This window comes from Canis aureus, chromosome 18 (genome assembly GCF_053574225.1).
Source record: "Canis aureus isolate CA01 chromosome 18, VMU_Caureus_v.1.0, whole genome shotgun sequence".
NCBI lineage: Eukaryota > Metazoa > Chordata > Mammalia > Carnivora > Canidae > Canis > Canis aureus.
The window spans coordinates 28,758,877-28,782,089 of record NC_135628.1 but is presented as its reverse complement, the minus strand read 5'-3'; the positions used below and the strand labels follow the sequence as shown (position 1 = coordinate 28,782,089).

Below are 23,213 nucleotides of genomic sequence, written 5' to 3'. Positions count from 1 at the left end.
ATGAATATAGTCTTCTTTTTGGGGGTGATGAAAACATTTTGGAACTAGATAGAGGTGGTTGTTGCAACAACACTGTGATTGTACTAAATACCAATTAACTGTTCACTTTAAAATGGTTAACTTTGTTATGTCAATTTCATCTCAATTTAAAAAAAAAAAAAAAAAACTGTGTCAGTTGTTAGAAGACACAATTTCTAGACCCGGGTTCTAGGCCAGCTACTTATAGCTGACCTCTCTGAGCCTCATTTCTTCATCTGTAAACAGGTTGGAAACAGATGATATCCAAGGTTTCTCTCATTTAACTGGTGCTCTATATCTGCAGCTCTGAATTTTTAAAGAATTGTATCATATAGGAATTTATCTGAAAAACAAAGCAGGAAGTATTGGTTAATGTTCTCAACAACAGTTGTGCAGGAAAGTCATTAGAAAGTTTAACAAAATTGCTTCTTGTAACAACTAAACAGAAATGGACATAAACATTAAAAGTCAATTCAATGAAGGCAATTCTGCAAAGAGTAAAACTAATGTGTTCTAAGATTACAGTTTCCTAGCAGTCTATAAACTATACCTAAACTATATCTAAGGGCAGAAATTAGAAAATCTAACCACAATTATAAACAAAAAATAGATGAAAGAGAATCTAGAAGAAAGGTTGGATTAAATGAACTCTTGGGGATTTTGCCCCAATATCAATTCTTTTGGGCTTTGGGAGGTACTGTGCATCATATAGCCTGAGATCACTCTATGTTGGTTACCTATATTTCTGATTTAGACTTAATACACACACACTAAAAGTCAGATGAGCCATAAAAATTAAAGAGAGTAACACATATTTTCAACCCTACTTTCATAAGGTGGCAGAAAATACCAAAGACAAATAAGCAAAGCCAAAGGTTTCCTCAGGAAGCAGCTTTGGATATATTCCAACATAACAAATGTTGACCTGAGTTATCAGAATTTCCCACCATACAGCAGAGTAGAAATAATTTTAGTCTAGAAATTTTTTGTTTAAAGATTTTATTTATTTATTCATGAGAGACATACAAAGAGGGAGAGGCAGAGACACAAGCAGAGGGAGAAGCAGGCTCCATGCAGGGAGCTCGACGTGGGACTCGATCCTGGGTCTCCAGGATCACACCCTGGGCTGAAGGTGGCGCTAAACCGCTGAGCCACCCGGGCTGCCCTTAGTCTAGAAATTTTAAGCCAAAAGATGTCAGCTGTCACAGCCAAAGAAAAATCTTAACATTCCCATGAATCATCTAAATCTGTATTGTTAATACTAAACTATGAGATGTGGCCACAGGTGACTGCTACAACTGACTTGCTGAGTAGTTTTTAAATAAATATCAACTGAGTTTTAGAACAAAGGATACCATTCATATCCACCTAAACATCAGGTAAATTGATAAATGCAATCCAAAAAGAGAAAAGGAAATCAGGCACTGTTTAGCATAATTGTGCCTCAATTTTCACCTTGCTAGGTACATCTAAAAACTATAAATACAAAAAATATAAAAATGCATGTCATAACCCAGCTGTTGTTCCCATGACCTATCATATCATAGGCTTCATCTACTTGGTGTCATAGCCTCAAAAAAGGAGTTTCATAATTCAAATGCATATGAAATAAGGTCACTGTATACAAAATCATCTAATTAAACAAAGCATAAAAGCTGTAATTATGACATATATTTTGCTTAGTAAAAGCACATGGGTTTTAATTACTAGTTAACATGATACGCTATAATTATGCAAAAAGTCTTGTTTTCCACTTAGTATACAATTTTCTTATCACTACATCAAGCTATTACGTTTACTACATTACTACTTACCTTACTTTGACCAAAAATGTACTGAAAAATTTTTAGAATGTTTTGAATGAACGCTTCATCAAAAGTAATTTCATAGTACATTGGCAAACTAGGGTAGCTCTTTCAGACTGCAAGTAGTATACTTTGAAAAGCTTAAATTTTAAAAGAAAAATAAACTTGCTGCACTGTTGACAGGGAGGTCTATCGCATTTTCCAAGTTTAACAGTGCAAGAAAATCAAGTTACATGTCAAATTAATAAAAATGAGCTGCAAAAAAATAAAATTAAATTAAATAAAATAATAAAATAAAAATGAGCTGCAATTAACCCATTTATTCTTGCAACAAATTTGAATCAGTTTAACAATTATAAATTTCTAGGTCCATATACAGTTTATACTTTAGTTAAGCTGAGTGGTTACTTTGTGAAACTCACTTCAACTCTCCATAATTAGAATTCTAATGCATAAATAAGGGAAGTTTGCATGTGTTATAATATAGCCCTTTTTCACTACTTCTAAGTCTACTCCAATTCTTTCACATTGGGGAAAAAAATTAAACCCATAAATAGTGGCACACAAATCTGAAACTGGACAATTACAATAGTTCCTAAAAATTATCAAGTGTAAAAGTAAAGAAATAGTAAAGGCTTTGCCAGTGTTAGGTACAGCAGAGTGCTAAACTAGCACATAAGCAACAGAGCGTGTGCACAGAACCATACTATGCAGAACTGACCAAGCCTTGACATTCCAAGGCTGCCACCTGCCAGGGTCAGAACAACACACCAGGCCTCTAACCACTTAGGGAACCTGTGGAACAACAGCCCAGAACTCCGGATCTCTCCTCCATGAATCTTAATCAATCCAAACCCCATAACAAAGAGGGGTACAGGCTAGCATGTCCTATGATGTTCAACCCATCAAGGTCAAAATGGATTCCTGAAAAAACTATTCACCCAATTTCTAACTGTCATCCACTGTGGAATTGATGAATGTATTTTTCACATCAATTCTGAACCCACTATGCCCTGTTATTTTTGGTCACTACCAAAAGATAAATTTATTCAATTACCAGTACTCTCCTGTACACTAACCACTGTACTGTTCATGCTTTTTCCTCCATTATCCAACTTCCCACTACTTCCCTCCCACCCAAAGCTCTCCTCTAGGTTTACTCTGTTCCACGGTAAAACAAAACTACATCCTCAAAAACTTCACTGTTTAAGTAAAAGCTGCTTCTCCAGTGATCCTATCAAAGGCTGCTTATTTTTTCATTTATCACTTACTCCAACTTTCTGATGCAGAGTCATGGTCCCAATTATAACTCGGTCAGTTTCCTATAAGAATCCCCGTCCCTGTGCAACTCCTGCATTTTGAAATTAACTGGGGGAATTTTAAAGTCCCACTGCCCAGGTTACACCACATAGAAATTAAATCAGAATTTAGCTGGGGATGACAGCAGGCTGTTAGGCCTTCCAAGGTGCAGCAAAATTAAGGTAAGAACATTAGTAGTTTGTTAAATTCCCCAGGTGACTTCAACATGGTCACAAGTAGGAACTACTAATCTCCAAGATGCTCCTAATTGTTAATTCAAAACTCCTGATACAAAAAAAGCAAAACAAAACAAAAAACCTCCTGATACATGGCACACAACATTTTTCTCTATCCCAAGTACTACAGAACCTTGAATCATTTAGCATACATATGGATAATCCATCCATCACTCTACTTTTACTATCATTAACATTTCACATTTGCCAACTTTCAGTGCAACTCCACTTTAGCCATTGTAAGACCACACTCATCATCACCTTGTCTTCTCTGAATGGAAAATGTGAAAATTAATCATCTTATTCTCTGACTACAATCTTCTAGCTCTAAATTAGTTATACCAACTGTATCTATTTTTGTCATTCAGAGTCGCAGACACTTGATTCTTGTACATTCTCCTTATTTAGCCCACTTCTGTATTCGCTTCACTATCTAGATTGGACTCCATGGTTCACCATTTCAACCAGTCTCTTGCCAATATCTTCATTTATCACATTATGTTGAAAGTGCTTGTTTATTTTCTGATATATGCCATATGCTATAAGTCTCATGAGGACATAAATTGTGTATGTTTTGTTCAGGGATGTATTCCTGGTGCCAAGTGTACCATTTGGCACATACGGTAAGCTCTCAGTAGTATACATTGAACGCACACTATCCTGATCAATCATCAAATCAAGGTTATATAAATCAAGATTTTTTTTTCCCAGTAATAATCTTCAACACTGTCTTCCTTTCTGATCATCAACTGGCATCTTAACACTTAGGTCTACTTATCCTTGGTTTCTGTGTCAATTCATTGAGCAACTGCTATCTCCAGGGTGTAGGGAAGAAACAGTCTAAGGTGTACCACCAAACAAAAACCATTGGAAAAATTAAACACCTCAGAAATTTATCAAAGCAGGAAAAGGCAATTCACATTACTCCCTTAATAGTAATTTTTTCAAGTTTAATGAAAATTCTTTCATGTGTTTAAATATTAAGAAAGGCATGGAAGTAAATACAGTTTTTAAAATGGAAAAAGTAAACAATACTTTTACTTTTTACTAAATATGCTTCTGCACTGGTTTACTTTTCAAGAACCATGTGATCTTTTTAACAAAATAATTAGTTTTTTGCAAATAATTCTTTATTATTTTCACATTGCACATACCACTTTTTCACACACCATATTCCTAATTGACTTTATTAGCATTCAATTAACAATTCACTTAAAATATTTAAATGAATACGCTATTACTAACATTTATTTCTAGCAAGCAACGATCATAAAGCCCCTCATAACATTTGTACCTCTAAGTAGAATATAGGAAACATCCTCTTTGGGAAAGCAAGACAAAATAGTTGGTCAAATTATGGTAATAATGAGGAAATAGCTTAACACACATGTCCTTTAAAACAGATTTGCATATGGAAAATATTAAAGAAAAAATAGACAGTATTTGTATATTGCCAAGGTCTAATTACTTAATTAATAAGGATTTTAGGGCAGCCCCGGTGGCCCAGCAGTTTAGCACCGCCTTCACCCCAGGCGTGATCCTGGAGACCCAGGATCAAGTCCCACGTCAGGCTCCCTGCATGGAGCCTGCTTCTCCCTCTGCCTGTGTCTCTGCCTATCTCTTTGTGTGTGTGTCTGTCATGAATAGATAAATAAAATCTTAAAAAAAAAATAAGGATTTTAAAATGTTTAGTAGGAAGTATGACATTGGGAAGGTGGAGATGACGAAGGCAGAAGCTGCTGCAAATGACTGTGAAGAGGCAGGTGGACCATAAACAGAGATAGATGATCCTCAAGAGTATCACAAAGTTAAGAATCTTGGATGTAGAGTGACACTGAAACAACCAGCCAACCTAAAAAAGGATCTCCAAAGTTAAGAGCCAGAGACTCCAAATGCGCTAGGAGAAAAAAATAAATAATAGATAAGCACTGCAATTATCATGAGATAATGCAGCCAGGAATTTAGTGAGCAGGTGGGGAGTAAGCAGATGACAGGGGCAGAGAGGGCAAGATTGGAAATAGAGGGTCTCTCTGCTTTTGGAGGATTACTCCTCCTCCAGGGGCATGACTAACCATGAAGAACACTCACAGAGAGGCAAGTGAAGACAGGAACACTGCAGAATTGCAGGTCACTGTAGTTAGCTTCCCCCCACTAAAGAGCACAGCAGTTGTTAATTACCCAACACTGAACAATGTCAATCCGACTCCTCAGCACCCTCAAATCTCAGTAAAGTCTTCTATAAACACATACACAGCATCTAGATAGAACACTAAATTCACACACAAAAAAAATATTTTTAAAATTTCAAGTTAGGGGATCCCTGGGTGGTGCAGCGGTCTGGCGCCTGCCTTTGGCCCAGGGCGCGATCCTGGAGACCCGGGATCGAATCCCACGTCGGGCTCCCAGTGCATGGAGCCTGCTTCTCCCTCTGCCTGTGTCTCTGCCTCTCTCTCTCTCTCACTGTGTGCCTATTATAAATAAATTTTTAAAAAAGTTTAAAAAAAATAAATAAATAAAATAAAATAAAATTTCAAGTTGGAGAAAACTGCAATGACAATTTCAGCTCTACTATTATCTATTTGATCTTGCCTATGCAATGCTTGATACTATCTCCTGAAGCTAACTACAAAAAATGCATTGCAAAATTTAAACACCTTTTGACACCAAAAGCACAATCAACCAAAGAAAAGTAGATAAATAGAACTATTTCAAAATTAGAAAATTTTGCACTCAAATGATACCATCAAGAAAATGAAAAGCCAAGGCACCTGGGTGGCTCAAAGGTTGAGCATCTGCTTTGGCTCAGGGCGTGATCCTGGGGTCCTGGGATTGAGTCCTGCATCGCCCGGGCTCTCCACAGGGAGCCTGCTTCTCCCTCTGCCTGTGTCTCTGCCTGTGTCTCTCTCATGAATAAATAAAAATCTTTTTTTTTTTTTAATAAATAAAAATCTTAAAAAAAAAAAAAAGAAAATGAAAAGCCAACACACAAAATGGGAGAAAATATTTGTAAATTAAATCTCTGGTAATGAGCCTCTATGTATAATATAGAAAAAACTGTTAAAACTGAATAAGAAATAGCCCAATTGTAAAATGAGGATGATTCAAACACATATTTATTCAATGAAGATAAATGGTCATGAAAAGATGTTCAACATCATTAAGCGTAAGGGAAATGCAAAACAAAACCACTATGAGATACCACTTTTCACCCACCAGATAGCCATCACCAAAAAAAGAGAGATAACAACAAATAATATCAAGGATGTGGAAATTAGAACCTTCCTATATTTCTAGTGGGAATGTCAAAGTGGCACTTTGGAAAACAATTCACAGTTCCTCAAAAGGTTAAATATAGTTACCATATAATCCAACAATTTCATTCCTACTGTACATCCCAAAAGAAATAAAATGTCCACGCAAAAACTTGTACACAAGTGTTCACAACAGCATTATTCATTCAGAATAGCTCAAAAATGGAAATATCTCCATGTCCACCAACAGATGCAAGGATACACCAAATGTGGTGTACTGATACAATGGAATATTATTAAGCAAGACAAAAAATTTGAAGTACTGATACATGCTACAATATGTATGACCCCTGAAAACATGCTAAGTGAAAGAAGCCAGTCACAAAGGCTGCATGTGCTGATTCCATTCATAGAAAATGTCCAGAACTGACATATCCAGAGAGTTATTTGTGATTGCCTGGGGCTCAAAGAAGAGAAAATTTGGGAATGGTGGCTAAAAGGTTAGGGTTTTTCTATTTGGGAGTAAGGAGTTCTACAGCTTATTGCAGCAACAGAGCATAATTCTCTATATTAAAAGTTACTGAATTATACCCTTTGAGTGAACTGTATAGTATGCCAATAATATCCCAATAAAACTATTTTTAAAATTACCATTTGCCAGCTAAATGTCAAAAAAAAGAGGAAATAAGCAAAGCAGGCTACACAGATTGTTTCATTGAACAGAATCAATTCAAGATAAAAACAATTCAAAGGACCAAGTATCTAAAAAAACTTAAAGTGAAGAAAAGGTACTATCTTTTGTAGTGGCTCTCAGCCAAGGACAACTTTGCTCACCAAGAAACATTTAACAACATATGGAGCCATTTTTGATTATCAAAAGGTTGTCCTGTGCATCCTACACAGCATCCTAATGCACAGGACAACCACTTAAAACAATGAGAAGAGAAAGGGGGAGGAGGAAAAAGAAGAAAAGGAGAAAGAAAAATGAAGACATTACCTATTCTGGATTAAAGATATTAACAATGATATTGCTGCAATAGATCCCGGTTCAACCTAGGGAAATTTTAATATAGTGAATATTCAATGACAATAGGAAATTACTGGTCATTTTATTAGGTGCGACAATAATGCTGTGGTTATATTTTTTAAAGTCCTCATTTAATGCGATCCCTATCAAAATACATTTTTCACAGAACTAGAACAAATTCTAAAATTTGTACGGAACCACAGAAAACCCCAAATAGCCAAAGCAGTCTTCAAAAAGAAAAGCAAAACTGGAGGCATCATGATTCCAGACTTTAAGTTATATCACAAAGCTGCAGTAATCAAAACAGTATAGTACTAGCACAAAAACAGAGATCAACAGAACACAGCAGAAAACCCAGATATAAACTCACAAATATATGGTCAATTAATCTTCAACAAGGCAAGAAAGAACATTCAATGGGGGAAAAAATGGTCTCTTCAACAAACGGTGCTGGGAAAACTGTACACAGCAACATGCAAAAGAAAAAGTGGACCACTTTCTGACACGATACAGAAAAATAAACTCAAAAGGATTAAAGACTTAAATGTGAGATAGGAAATCATCAAATTCCTAGAAGACAACACAGGCAGTAAGTAACCTCTTTGACATCAGCCATGGCAATTTTTTTCTAGTTATGTCTCCTGAGGCAAGGGAAACAAAAGCAAAAATAAACTACTGGGACTACATCAAAATAAAAAGCCTCTGCACAGAGAAGTTAACAATCAACAAAACTAAAATGCAACCTAGAGGATGGGAGAAGATATCTGCAAATGGCATATCTGATAATAGGTTAGTATGCAAAATATATAAAGAATTTACACAACTCAACACCCAAAAAACAAATAATCCAATTTAAAAATGGGCAGAAGACATCCCACCAAAGACATCCAGATGGCCAAGAGACACCTGAAAAGATGTTCACCACTTACCATCAGGGAAATGCAAATCAAAACTACAATGAGATACCAGCTCACACCTGTCAGAATGGCTAAAATCAACAGCACAAGAAACAACACAGGTTGTCGAGGATGTGCAGAAAAAGGAATCTTTGTGCACTGTTGGTAGGAATGCAAACTGGTGCAGCCACTTTGGAAAACAGTATGGAGGTTCCTCAAAAACTTCAAAATAGAACTACCCTATAAACTAGCAATCATATTACTATTTACTCAAAGAATACAAAAACACTAATTCAAAGGGATACATGGACTTCTATGTTTGTTTATAGCAGCATTATTTACAACAGCCAAGATACAAAAACACCCCAAGTGTCCATCGACTGATTAATGGATAAAGAAGATGTGGTACCCACACACACACATACACACACACACACACACACACAATGGAATATTATCCAGCCACGAAATCTTGCCATTTGCAATGATATGGATGGAGCTACAGAGTATTATGCTAAGCAAAATAAGTCAGAGAGAGACAAATACCATTTCACTCATATGTTACTTAAGAAACATAACAAATCCAAGCAAAGGGGAAAAGGTGGGAGGGGAGGATCAATAAAGAGACTCTTAATTAAAGAGAACTGATGGTTACCAAAGGGGAGGTGGGTGGGGAGATGGGTTAAATAGGTGATGGGGCTTAAGGAGTACACTTGTGATGAGCACCATGCAGTGCAGAGAATTGCTGAATCACCATATTGTACATGTGAAACTGATGTAACACTGTATGCTAACTATACTGGAATTAAAATAAAAACTCAAAAAGCAAAAACAAAAATCCTTATTCTTGGGAGATTATGAAAGTATTCTAAGAAGTGACATAATACCGTCAATTTACTTTAAAATGATTTGGCTAAAATAACAAAAATAACAAAATCAGAAATAAAGCAAATATGACAAAATGTTAACAATACAGGTACTTGGTACATGGTTGCTAAAGCCAATATTTTCAAGGTTTCTGTGTGTTTGAAAAAATTGCATTTTAAAAAACTGATTAGAATTTTATTTTTATATATATTTTATATATTTCTATAAATCATTTATTTTTAAAATGCTCTTTCTGAATGACGGAGAGCGTTTTACTTCATTACATTTCTTGAAACAACCATGGAAATGTCTTAATAGGGAAGAGAGAATTATTCTACAATATTCTTCAACAACAGAAAGAAAACATAAAAAAAAAATTAAGATCTTGAATGTTCAGGTTTCTCAGTAATTTTCTTCCTATTTCATAAATAACTTGCTCTCTTTAGATCCTGTCACTATGATATTAAACTAAAATAAAATGTATTGTTCTAATATAACACAGTATTGCACTTGGCATTTCTAACCCAACAACTAGTCTACTGTCTACCTACCCTATTAGGGCTACATTATACTGCATAAAATCCTCAAACTTCAAGACTATTCTCTGGGGCACCTAGGTGGTTCAGTCCGTTGAGCCTAACTCTTGGTTTCAGCTCAGGTCATGATCTCAGTGTTGTGAGATGGAGCCCTACGCTGGGCTCCCCCATCAGTGCAGAATCTGCCAGAGATTCTCTCTCTCCCTCTGCCCCTCCCCCGGCTCTTGCACATTCACACAGAGGCTCTCTAAATCAATTAATTATTTAATTAATTAATTAAATAGTTAATTCTTTAAAAGTTCTTTTAAAAAATAAATCTCTACCTCATACTGAAAAATAAGCTTAGTTACATGGCAATTCATATTAAGTGCCTTTAACAAAAGTGAATTATAAAGAGTGAATTTATTTAATACACCCAAAGATGTCCATTTACAAAAGTATTCCTCTACTAAAGTTCAAAAAACTTTTACCACAGCAGTTCATGGGTGCAAAAGCAAGACAAGACAGGCCATATTCATATACGGCCCCCTGTTCGCCCTCATTCACACATGACTATAACAGTATAAGAATAAAAGTTTCAATACTCACAAATCAACTTATTTTCCCCATCATGTATCATCCAAGTGTAAATCAAAACACAAGCCTATCACAGTAGAGAGAGCTAGATCTTCAATGCAAAGCCTAGCAATGAACTATCATCAATCTTCTACCTTTCCTTTCTATCTTATGAAAAGGAGCATCCTCTAAGGCAACAGTAGAAACCATCTTTTACTAAGTGCTTAGTATTGTCTAGGACCTTTACAAACCACTTTATATATATTTAATTCTCACAACTTTGACATAAGTTGTATTACAAACTCTATTCCACAGATGAGGAAACAGCTAAATCATAGAACTGGACCATGAAGTGAGCTTGGTTTAAAATTCAAGCATGTTCTGAACCATTATTTTATACTTATTCTCAAGTAGATTTTTTAAACAGGGAGTTGGGAGGGGATGGGCAAAAGTCCACACACAATATAGGAGTAATCAAATAAAAGTGATTTACTGAGATTCAAATATTCAATTTACCAAAAAAAATAAAAAATAAAAAACACTAGAGTAACTAAAGTGACACTAATATCTTAAAACCCTTGGTACTCTTTAAAAACCTGATGTAGATTTTGTAGGTAACAATATTCAGATAACTTTCAGGGTATGTTCTAGACTGGGCAGATACACATAAATTTCTTTCACATTCCTGATGGCTGTACAGTAACAACTCAGTATCGGAACAATGACCTTTGAAGTACCACAAGATCATCTTAATTCACAATAAAAAAACAAAGTTCAACAGTGTTCATTAACTCAGAGATTATGAGTCTTTTTAATCATAATAAATTCAGATAAAAGGCATACCATCATAAAAAAATTATACTGCACTGTATTCCTTTAAATAAATGTATAGTTTAAAAAAAAATAAAAATAAAAATAAAAATAAATAAATAAATAAATGTATAGTTTTATTTGTTCACCTCTTAAATTAACAATAGAAAATATCCTTATACCCATTGGTGGCATGTAAGTTAAAAATGGAAATTAAATACTCTATCGTGGCCTGTTTAATGTATTTACAAGAGGGCAGCCCCAGTGGCTCAGCGGATTAGCGCCGCCTTCAGCCCAGGGTGTGATCCTGGAGACCTGGGATCAAGTACCACGTCGGGCTCCCTGCATGGAGCCGGCTTCTCCCATGCCTGTGTTTCTGCCTCTCCCTCACTCTTCATGAATAAATTAATAAAATCTTTTTTTAAAAAATGTATTTGCAAGAGAGAGAAAAGGGTAAAGGTTGGGGGAAGAGCCCCGAGAGGGCAAGCTCCAAGCTTATAGAGAGGAGAATAATAAAAGCGGCAAGGGGAAAATAATCAACATATCCATAAAGCATCACCGAAAAGGAAAAAATAAGTATAGAAAAGAAAATACAGATGTAGATTCACCCACAAAGGACTTTGATGGCATAATCTCCAGCTAAGTAAAATGGTTTTCTTTTGTTTTTTTTTAATTTTTATTTATTTATGATAGTCACACAGAGAGAGATAAAGGCAGAGACACAGGCAGAGGGAGAAGCAGGCTCCATGCAGGGAGCCTGACATGAGATTCGATCCCGGGTCTCCAGGATCGTGCCCTGGGCAGGCGCTAAACCGCTGCGCCACCCAGGGATCCCAGTAAAATGTTTTTATAACAAGAACACTCCTCCTTGTGTAGAACAGTTTATCATATTCTCAGATGAATGCTGACAGGCAGCTGTTGTATGAAGGGACTGAAACAATTTATATGCTTAATATACGTATTTAAACTTTTAAGTACAAATTTTATTTATAATAATATAGTTCTATCCTTTTCTTAACTCTTTGCACAATACTACTAATACTAATCACACCACTATATATATATTTCTTAAAGGATTTTTACATCCCTTATCTATTCCATATAAAAGGAACAATCCAACAGAAATGCTTATATAATTTCAAAGCTACTTTAGGTAAAACTTTATCAAACTGACAAGAAGCATAGTATTTCCCATAAGAGAAAACTGTACAACACTGACATTTTTAAAGCACAATATGAAATTATACTATAACATTTTTCTTTCACTCACCTACACTAAAAGCTTTACTATAGAAGAAATATATTGGTTAGTCAAAAGTTCTAGTTATACCAATTCATATTGTACAGGTATCACTTCTTGATTTCCTCATGAAATTCAGTCTAAATCTAGCTCTTAATGTAATACATAAATTAGAAAGTCAAAACTGAGACAGAAAAGAATTATATCATCTCGGTCAAAGAGGACTTCTTTGTTTAATTTGACATTTTAAAACCTCCACTATGAAACAAAGAACACAGATATAACAACTTCAAACACTAAATTCTAAGTTATGAAAATAAACTACTTGCTATTTTCATCTGAAGAAATAATAAAAAAAAAACCTAGTATTTACTGAGTATTACTGTGGGAAACATCATTCAGTGTTTAATGTGTCATTTCACTTAATACTTACTATATCACTAGACATAAGTACCATTAATTTACAGTTATGCAGATGAGAAAACTAAGGCTCAAAAAGGTTAATAACTTTTCAAAGTCAAAATGCTCAAAAGTGACAAAACTCTGATTCAAATCCAAATAATCTGACACCAGCCATCACTCTTAACCATCAGCATACACTCTTCAGAAATTCGGAATGTTCAATTTGTGATCAGAAAATACAGAGCAGCCCCAGTGGCTCAGCAGTTTAGTGCCGCCTTCGGCTCAGGGCGTGATCCTGGAGACCCGGGATTGAGTCCCACGTCGGGCTCCTGGCATGGAGCCTGCTTCTCCCTCTGTCTGTGTCTCTGTCTCTGCCTCTCTCCCTCTCTCTCTCTTTCTCTCTGTCTCTAATGAATAAATAAATAAAATCTTTGGGGAAAAAAAGAGAAAATAACGTATATACGTGTATATAAAGATATACAGTATGTAGAAAACAAGATTAACATGTGCCCCAGTACAAAAATAAACACATTAATTTTGCATTAGTGCCCACTACCTATTGAATATCCTGAGTTATCGGACATTAACTTACAGAGCCTTTTTAGTTCATAAAACACATTTTTAATAAATTATAAAATACTGGGGTGCCTGGGTGGCTCAGCAGTTTGGTGCCTGCCTTTGGCCCAGAGCATGATCCTGAAGTCCCAGGATCGAGTCCCACATCGAGCTCCCTGCGTGGAGCTTGCTTCTCCCTCTGCCTATGTCTCTGCCTCTCTCTGGGTCTCTCATGAATAAATAAAGAAAATCTTCAAAAAAAAAAAATTATAAAATACTCTCAGGGCAGCTGAGTGGCTCATTGGTTGAGCATCTGCCTTCTGCTCAGGTGGTGATCCTGAGGTCCTGGGATCGAGTCCCACATCGGATTCCTGCAGGGAGCCTGCTTCTCCCTCTGCCAATGTCTCTGCCTTTCTGGGTGTGTCTCTCATGAAGAAATAAATAAAACCTTTAAAAAAAATTATAAAGTACTCTCAAGACTGATTTTTCTAAAATTTCTATGTAATCAACATACCCAACTCTTTGTATAATACATTATTTTCAGTTTCTTTTTCTATGTTAGACCTTACAAGCTGCCTCCAACCTCCCCCTACCCCATTTCCTCTTTCTCTTCTTTTACCAGGATTAGACTATTCCAAAGGTTTAAGTGTTGAGCACTTAGGCACCACTCAAGAAAATACATCAGATGTTAGTAATTAACATCAGGTATAAAAATAGCTGATTATATTAGTAACTGCAGTCTGATTAAACACCCTGAGAAAAATATGCCATCTCAAATACACTCGAGAAAAGAAATCAAGAACAAATCTAAAGTACAATATTATGACTTAAAGAAACACTGGATAAAACATCTTAAAATCAGACCAATTACTTCCCAAAATTTATGTAATAACTAAAATAAGATGAAATTTTATTTTATACTTAACTCTTCCATTAGCACTGCACAACTTCAATCAGTTTTATAATTTCCAAGCCTCAAATAATGATAAATCCAAAAGCCATTCTCCCGAGACACAAGTTGTCACACAACCCTGGCCTTAAAAGTCATAATACAAAGAATCACACATCCTCTCTGATGCCAAACCATAGCCAGGCTAAAAATAGTTCCAGGGTTCTGGGAGCAAAACCAATTCAGGTTTAAGCATAGTAACATCCAAGGACTCTCCAATCATGTAGAGCTACGGTCAAAAGCAAAACAGGATTCGCAGTAAGGGTTTCACCGATGCATCAGAATAAAAAAAGTTCCTCAGGAAGTTGAAAGAAAACAGTGCAATAAACTAACAACAATAAATTTTTCCAGTTGATATATATGAAGTGTTTAGTGCTAACTTAAAGATCATTAAGCCAGTTTAATTTTCACAGCTGAACACAGAATTGTTTCATTGAACTTTTCTGGTACATATTTCTGAATTAATAATGGAATTTTAGATGGCTGAAATGATCTAACAATGTTCTGTCTCTAAAAATGACACTGAGAGGCTTTGTAGTCAAGAGATTACGGTAGCAGCTGCCCTCCTTTAAAACATATCCCCCAGATTTCCAACTTTCTGAAATCCATGACCAAATTTTTACTCATATTTATAAACTTTGAAGACAGTATGAAAGCTTATACAAACTGTGAAACAGTCAACAGAACACCACAAAAATCAGCATTATTGTACTATTAGAAACCAAGCTATATCTAGTTCAGGAATACAAATTTTAAGTACTCTTAATACTTAATAAAAATCAAGTATTGGGATCTCTGGGTGGCTCAGTGGTTTAGCGCCTGCCTTTGGCCCAGGGTGTGATCCTGGAGTCCCGGGATCGAGTCCCACATCGGTCTCCCTGCACGGAGCCTGCTTCTCCTTCTGCCTGTGTCTCTGCCTATTTCTCTCTGTCTCTCTCATGAATAAATAAATAAAATCTTTAAAAATAAATAAATTAAATAAATAAATAAATAAATAAATAAATAAATAAATAACAAGTATTAAGAGATACAAGACAAAAATCTAAGTTGTTCTTGCATTTATAATTGGTCATATAAAAATAAAATCAATCTAACCAGACTTTTACCTGAAGGAAAAATCGAGACAGAAATACATTCTAACAAAAAGCCTAGTATTCAAAATTTTTTGTCAAACTTTTTTGTGTTTTGAGATCCCAAACACAATATTCAACCACAGTGTCCTATCAAAAAATATCTAATGGACATTGATAATAACCAATCCTTGAAAGGTAACTGATGTGATAGCATAAATTTATGGTAGACAATTTTTGTCTTATTTTTCATTTTTACCTTAATCCTGCTGATGAGAATATTCAACATTCATTCCCTCAACAGGTAGTGAGGACACTAGATGTTAAGCTCTATTTCAGGTACTGGGAACACAACTGTGAGCCTTACCTTTAGGATTTTACATTCAGTAGGGAAGAAACACAAAATAAACATATGAATGAATCTATAATAGATGAGAATGGAAATCAAGCATTACTTCCATCAGGGTAATTCAGCCTGGCCCTTCAGTAGACTAACATGGACCTCTTTAGGAGACTCAAGAGTCTTCAGGAAAAAAAAAAAAAGAAAGAAAGAAACATGACAAATTCACAGATTTTTTTGCTTCTCTGTTCTCATTTTTTTTTTTTTTTGGTTGTTTTTTCATTTATTATGAATTAGCTTGGAGCATATACAGACAAGAGAGATGGGCTGACTCTTCAATAGCGAAAACAAAAACAAAAAACAAAAAACTCATTTTTAAGCTGCCATGTCATCCAAACTGGTAGTTTTACCTAGAGTTATAAAGCTAATGCAAGTAATTATCTTTTAATTACATACTTCAACCTTTACTTCCCCTTAATTTTTCATCCTTTAATTATGTCATCTGTTTTATTTTGACATAAGACCTCAAGGCTTCAACTGAATGATTGCCAAACTGGCACAATTTAGCTCTGCTAGTGAATTTTCTGAGGACAGGTTTCAGATCTGACTCACTACTTCAGCACCAGAACTTCTCATGTGCCTACCACACAGTAGGTGTATTTGTGGTTAGTGAACAAATTAAATCACAAAGATTAATCTCCAGTACAAATTATAACCAAAGCTTTATGAAAATTGCCCTAACAGCTTTTCCTTTCAAGAATTTACCAGGGTTAAGAGATTTCTTTTCCCATAAATATTTAAGATTATATACAAATGACTTCTAACTCTCAAAAAAATTACTTTTCCTTTTTTTAAGATTTTATTTATTAATTTGAGAGAAAGAGCACAAGCAGGGATTTTGGGGTGGGGGGGGGGGGTTGAAGACAATACAGGCTCCCTGCTCAGCACAGGGCTCAAACCCAGGACCCTAGGATCATGACCTGAGCTGAAGGCATATGCTTAACTGACTGAGCCACCTAGGTGCCTCTAAGTAAACTTTTTTCGAAATATGTGTTGGAACTTCTCTTTCGAAAATTCGTTGGAATCAGTTTACCAACAGGAAACTAACCTCATTCCTAGTGTGCAGGACATGCTCTCAGTCCACTTTTTTTTTCACTTAATCTATTCTCTGCTTTCCCTGTAACTGCACCAGTGGCCAAGAGGCACCCTCTTTCTCCAGGGATCCATCTATCTATCCACTAAGAAGCCAGTAAGCCATAAAGCTAGATAAAGCTTAGGACCTAAATTCACACCTGTGCAAGACATAGGAGAAAAAAAATGATGGATTAGCTACTAATATCTGCATAATGACCGACAATTCACAAGCGGTTATACTCTCATATTATCTGATTTTCACAACAATGTGAGAGCAGCTAGGAAGGTACTATTATTACCCAATTTTATAAAGAAGGAAACTAAGACTCAAATTTCAAACAACTTTCCTAATGGTCACATCATAAATAAGTGAGGTTGGGACTCATTCTTATATTACTTAATACATAGGTTATTCGTGTGTTGTCTCACTACTGTGATAGGTGTAATTTGTTGATAGACATGAAGATGCATCACTGTGATTCCGGACTATTTATTCACTCAATTTTAACTGCTTTTGTTAGGCATAAATTAGTTTTAAAGCTGTCCATTTGCTTTAATTCAAACTTCCCTCTCCTCCCAAATATTTAAAGTGTTGTAATATCAAAATTAAACCTGAAAAATAGAAAGTCAATTTTAGATTACCATCAACAGAGAGGGCACTTAATGGTCTGTAAAACCACAAAATTTCAAAACACATTTAAAAAGCCATACCCTGAGAACCTCAGTCAGGGAATGCCATAAAGTCACTTAGCTTTGCCACCAAATGGCTAGCTACTCAGTGACCAGCAATGAAAACGTCCCCCAGATAGAACCTGTTTTCTCCCTCTTCCAAAAGTTCATGCTCCCTCCTTTTCCATTATTACTCAGCTAACACAGGTTGGCTGATTCCACCTAAAGCAAACATCCTCTCAACCCTTTTCCTTCTTCAAGAGATTTCTCTTTATTCCACAGTTATACTAGAAATGAGACCAAACATAAGCAAGCACATCTTAACAAGAGTAGATTAATACATAAAATACCCTTATATAACCTGCAAAAAGCTGTATGTATGTTGGGAGTTACTACACAAAAAGATGAAAAGCCAGTACATTTTTCTGTGGCCTTACGACATACAACCAATACCTTTAATCTTTAAAACTATACACATTTCTACTTATTTCTTAGTTCTTCTCCCAATTTAATTCCATATCCTCCCAAATACTCTTACAAATTTGTAGCAATTAATATGATACTTTTAACCATAAACATACAGTAGACTGGTTAAAATATTTTTTATCAATGTCTATGGAAAACTTGTCAACAAACTTTGGAACAATCCATCCAAACACCAGAGTCATATACACTGGTATGTCCCTAACTAGGACTCCCAAGGATGGTTATGAAAATCAAAAACCTCTATTTTAATATTTCAAAGTACTGAATGGAAGACCTGTTTAATTAGTATAAAGTTGTAGGGCTTAATTAAACTATCACATATATTTGCTTTTGCTTGCAATTCTATCAACTAGCTAGCAAGCTGCTGATCAGGAGTGATGAGCAAGTGGTGTATGTGTGCTAGATTAATAAAACATAATGAAAATATTTATGAATATAACTTATTTATAAACTCTGTGAAAATCTCCAATAAAAAGGGGGAAAATAAAACAAAGGCCTTTTAAAATTCTTTTTTTTTAAGATCTTATTATTAAGTAATCTCTACACCCAACACGGGGCTCCAACTGAGATCCAAAGTCGCACATTCTACCAACTGAGTCAGCCAGGTGCTCCACCCCTTTAAAATTCTTGAGAAATGGGAGGCAACACTCAACTTAGCTTATCAAAAGATGCTAGACAATGCTGTATGTACAGTGACAAGCCAGCCTCATTCTAGACAGTGATGTCCTTCCGCTCCCCTTATAAAATCTCTTTCCTACTCTTTAACATCCTTTGAATGCCAATGGAGTTATGATTCCTGTTCTGGTGAGTAGCCTTTATAATATCATTAATCATTTAAAAAATAGCTCATGCAGTTTAAAGACTAACCCATCCCAAGAATATTTCTCTTAACAAATATATTAACAAAATCAAGTTATAATTTTTTACGAAACATTTACTATAGGCAAGAGTGTGTTAAAAAGAGCCCTCAAAATCTGGAGACCTTTCCTTGTGGCAGAACTCATCATATCTCAGGATCTCCCAAAGAGAGACACAAGAAACTCTTTAAGTCTCTGTATTAGAGTTCTCCAGAGAAACGGAATCAATAGAAAATACTTATGAAGTTTTTTAAAGGAGGTCTATTACAAAGGACTGGTTCAAATGATTATGGTGGCCCACAATCTGCCATCTGGAAGCTGGAGAGCCAGGAAAACTAGTGGTAATTCAGTCCAGAGGCCTGAGACCCAGGGGACCAAGAATTTAAATCCCAGTCAAGGGAAGGAGATAAAATGAGATCTGATGTCCCAGGTCTAGGCAAAAAGGTGGCGGGTGGGGGGGGGGGGGGGGGAGGCAAATTCCTCCTTCCTCCACCTGTGGCCTCTATGGATTAATTACATGTACCTACCCATAATGGGAGGAGCAATCTACTTTAAAGAGTCCACTGATTCAGATGTTAATCCCACCATCATCCAGATACACCCTAACAGACACACCCAGATATACTGTTTCATCTGGGCACCCCCTGACCAGTTGAACTGACAAATGGAATTACCCATCACATGGTTAAAGGACTTCGCCATAAAATCAAACTCCATCACCTTTGAAAGCAAATCACCTACCAAAAGCTATGAGAAATCCTGAAAGAACAAATCTATTAACTTCCTTTGTGCAAATATTTTCAAAATGAATTTGAAACACAGAAGTTTATTTCCTTAACAGCTATTAGCCTAGGACTTCTCTAAAAGTGCTACATAGTATGCCTTTTCCCATCTGCATCTTATTTGTTAACCACAAAATCAACAATTAGTGTTACTATATAAAAACCAACAAATCTGGATGGCAGTGACTTAACACAAACATAAACCATTTTTATTTAACATTTACTAACACCTCACATTTGAGCACAACCTAAACACTATTAAGTTTAAAGTTACACCATTTTCATTTTTTTATCAACAGGCTGGTAACTGATTTTTATGCAAAAAAACAACCTCCAGAGTATACCACGGCTCTGGTTTAAATTCAACATATTTTCCTACATCTTCTATACCTTTTGTTCTCTGTAATAATAAATGCTCAGAACCATAACCCTAATGGCTTTTGAAAAAAAGTTTAAAAATGTGTTTAATGAAAATTCACTGATAAAGGGACACCTGGGTGGCTCAGTGGTTGAGAATCTATCTACCTGCCTCCGGCTCAGGGTATGATCCTGGGGTCCTAAGATCGAGTCCCGCATCAGACTCCCACAAGAAGCCTGCCTCTCTCTCTGTGTCTGTCATGAATCCATAAATAAAAACTTAAAAAAAAAAAAAAAAAAGATAATTCACTGATAAATATTTCATTACATTCTAATGTATTTCATTATATTCTCATGCTGTGAAAATTCAGATTAATTGAAACAAATTCTCAAGTAAATATTCCATACTCTAATTCTGATATACGTAAATTTACACTTATTTTTTTTTAAATAGATGGGTGGAGGGTTAGTAGGTGCTAAATAATTTTCAAGTATACTATGACAAATAGAAGTAACTTTAAGAAGTCAAAAAAGAGGAAAAGAAAGTAGAAGGAGAAAAGATTAACTAGACATTTAAAACAAACCTGTCATCCCTAAATGAAAAATGCAAAAGACCCACAGATATGGCTAGCAAGTCTTCTAAATATTTCAATTGTATTAAGAATGAAAATAATACAAATTAAGGCCAAAAGTTTAAATGTAAAACTATGTTAACTCCTCTTTAGGGAAAAAAAAAAAAAAAAAAGGCAAGAGGACTTATGGGGGCGGTACTTCCAGTTCATACTAATCTACCAAATCACAGGTTTCAAAGTTCAATATACATATTAATTTGCTCAACTGAGTAACTTAATGTGGCCCTTAATTGATCCCTTGAATGAGTTTTCATTTCTGAGAAGGTTTCAAAGACCTATTTTGACAAAATGCAAAACTGAAAAGTTTCCCATGAACATTTATCACTACTATTATGTATCTATATACCTGGCACCCATACCTTGACTCAAAAAAAAAAAAAAAGTCTAAAAATAGTCTACTGATGATTATCGGCGACAAAAGAAAATTAATGATGCATTCCACCCTGAGCCACAAAAACAGTACACAACTGGAATAAAAGGAGATAGGTGTGACTCATGGCTCCATCACCTGTTACACAGTATTAAGCAAACTATTTTAACTCTCAGTCTTCTCATCTGGCTATTGAGGATAATATCTCAACCTCAATGCTGAGATGTCAAAACACCAAGCAAACAGTACCACTCACCACTTTCTGAGCACAACTTACGCTCGTTGAACAAGAGATTCTTTTGTAACATAGCCCACCATTATATATTTTAAGATCTTACATGAATTAAATCACTTCCCCTATTATCTCCTGATCTATGTTAGAACTAAGAAAGGCAGTAAAACAGAGTCTCATACTACTAATTTTTTAGTAACCCATATTGAGTACAATTTTATACATAGTAGATATCAAAACAGGACTATTTCTGACTCTTAAAAAAAAAAGCTACAGTAAAAACAAAAAGTCTTTAAGTAATGATAATTCTCAGTTTACCGACTGACAATATTCAGACAGGAAAGCAGTGTATTATAAAAAATATCAAGAGAGCTAAAAATTACTTCCTGAAAGCTATGGAGTCAGAATTCTACTGAGTAAGGAGATGGGATTCAAGTTTCACATTTGCCACTACAAACTGTTTGACCTTGGACAAGTCTCTGGGCTTCAATTTTCTAATCTGTAAAATGACTATTAAAAACCAAAGATAAAAATCCAAGTACCATTCAATCTGGGCCTTCCTTCAGGAAGGCAATCCAATGTAGTAGTTAACAGGATGGACTCGGCAGGGGCTGCCCAGGTAGGAAACCTGGCTCTGTCACTTACAAGCTGTGCACTAACACACACACACACACACACACACACACGCAAACACTACAGTATGTCTTACTAGTACCAATGACTTACTGATTAAAATATTTCACTGAAACACAAAATCATTTTATAATACGGAAGATCAGAAGGTACAGTCCTTCCAATTCAAGACACTAGCATTTTACTAGCTGACACGGGCTCACATGACAGCATTAATAACTCTTTTAAACCATGCTGACCTAAGCCAAGTTTCATCAGATCATGTCATAAAATATCATAAAGACATTTATTTTTTTACATGGCTGAAGCTTATTATAAGGCTAATTATTCTCACCAAAATATCACACTGAAGGTAAAAATAGAACTTCTGCTACTTAGGTCTTTTTTTTTAACCTAATATTGCTGATGACAACAGAAACTTAGGATGTATCATCCTAATCTCCGAGAATTAAGTTCCAGGAATTAAAAAATATATATATATGTGGAATTTAGAAACATCAAGTGAACCTCAAACTACTAGAGATAAAGGAGTTCATAAATTAAAATCAACAAGTATTTGCCGGATATATCATATTCCAGGCTCTGTGCATAGATCAAGTGCAACTACCAAAGAGTGAACTTCCTCAGAGCTAGTCAAGTTGGAAAGGCAAGTACATCCTTTCTCATCACATGTTAATACAACAAAAGCCGCTCATCTACAAACATTTCTATTTCCTTTTGGCCCAGGTAGGAATGCTTCCTGTTGCCCATTAAAGTTGTTTTCTTTTCTATCCCTTAGCCCACAAATATGCCCAAACTAGTCCTCTGACAGCTGACATTGGAACCTTCACAGGGTTTCAAGCGAGTAGCTTCTAAGATATTCCCTCAAATCCACAAGCTGCAGGATTTATCTTCAATGACGCCTACAACACCAGCAACATACCACTACACATAACTCGGGTGTTAACTTGGGTCAGGTATCTAATCAGACCAATTTAGTTCTTCCTCTTAAAAAGTACTGCTAGGAAAGGCAAACTCTACTTCTTCAAAAAGTCTGCCTTTTTTTTTTTTTTTTTTTTTTTTTTTTTTTTTTGCAAGGGACATGAGACACTAGAAAAGGGAAACTGATTGGCTAGTCATAGTTGCCCTACTTCCATTTCAGGTCCAAGTGGGAAAAAGAAGAAAAAAAAAAAAAAAAAACCCAAGAAAGAAAGAAAGAAAACTGT

At 35.5% G+C, this 23,213-nt stretch overlaps 1 protein-coding gene across 6 annotated transcripts in view; it reads right to left on the bottom strand.

Annotated features, from left to right (window-relative positions):
- SNX13 (sorting nexin 13) overlaps positions 1-23,213 on the bottom strand; it is a 173,677-nt gene that overhangs the window by 149,505 nt on the left and 959 nt on the right. Inside the window, exon 2 of one of the 6 annotated variants that reach the window (XM_077856616.1) lies at positions 232-361. The exons of the other annotated variants lie outside the window; for them this stretch is intronic. Coding sequence (XP_077712742.1) covers positions 232-246 — 15 coding nt within the window. The 5' untranslated portion in view covers positions 247-361. The remainder of the gene's footprint in view (positions 1-231; positions 362-23,213) is intronic. 6 annotated transcript variants of the gene reach the window in all.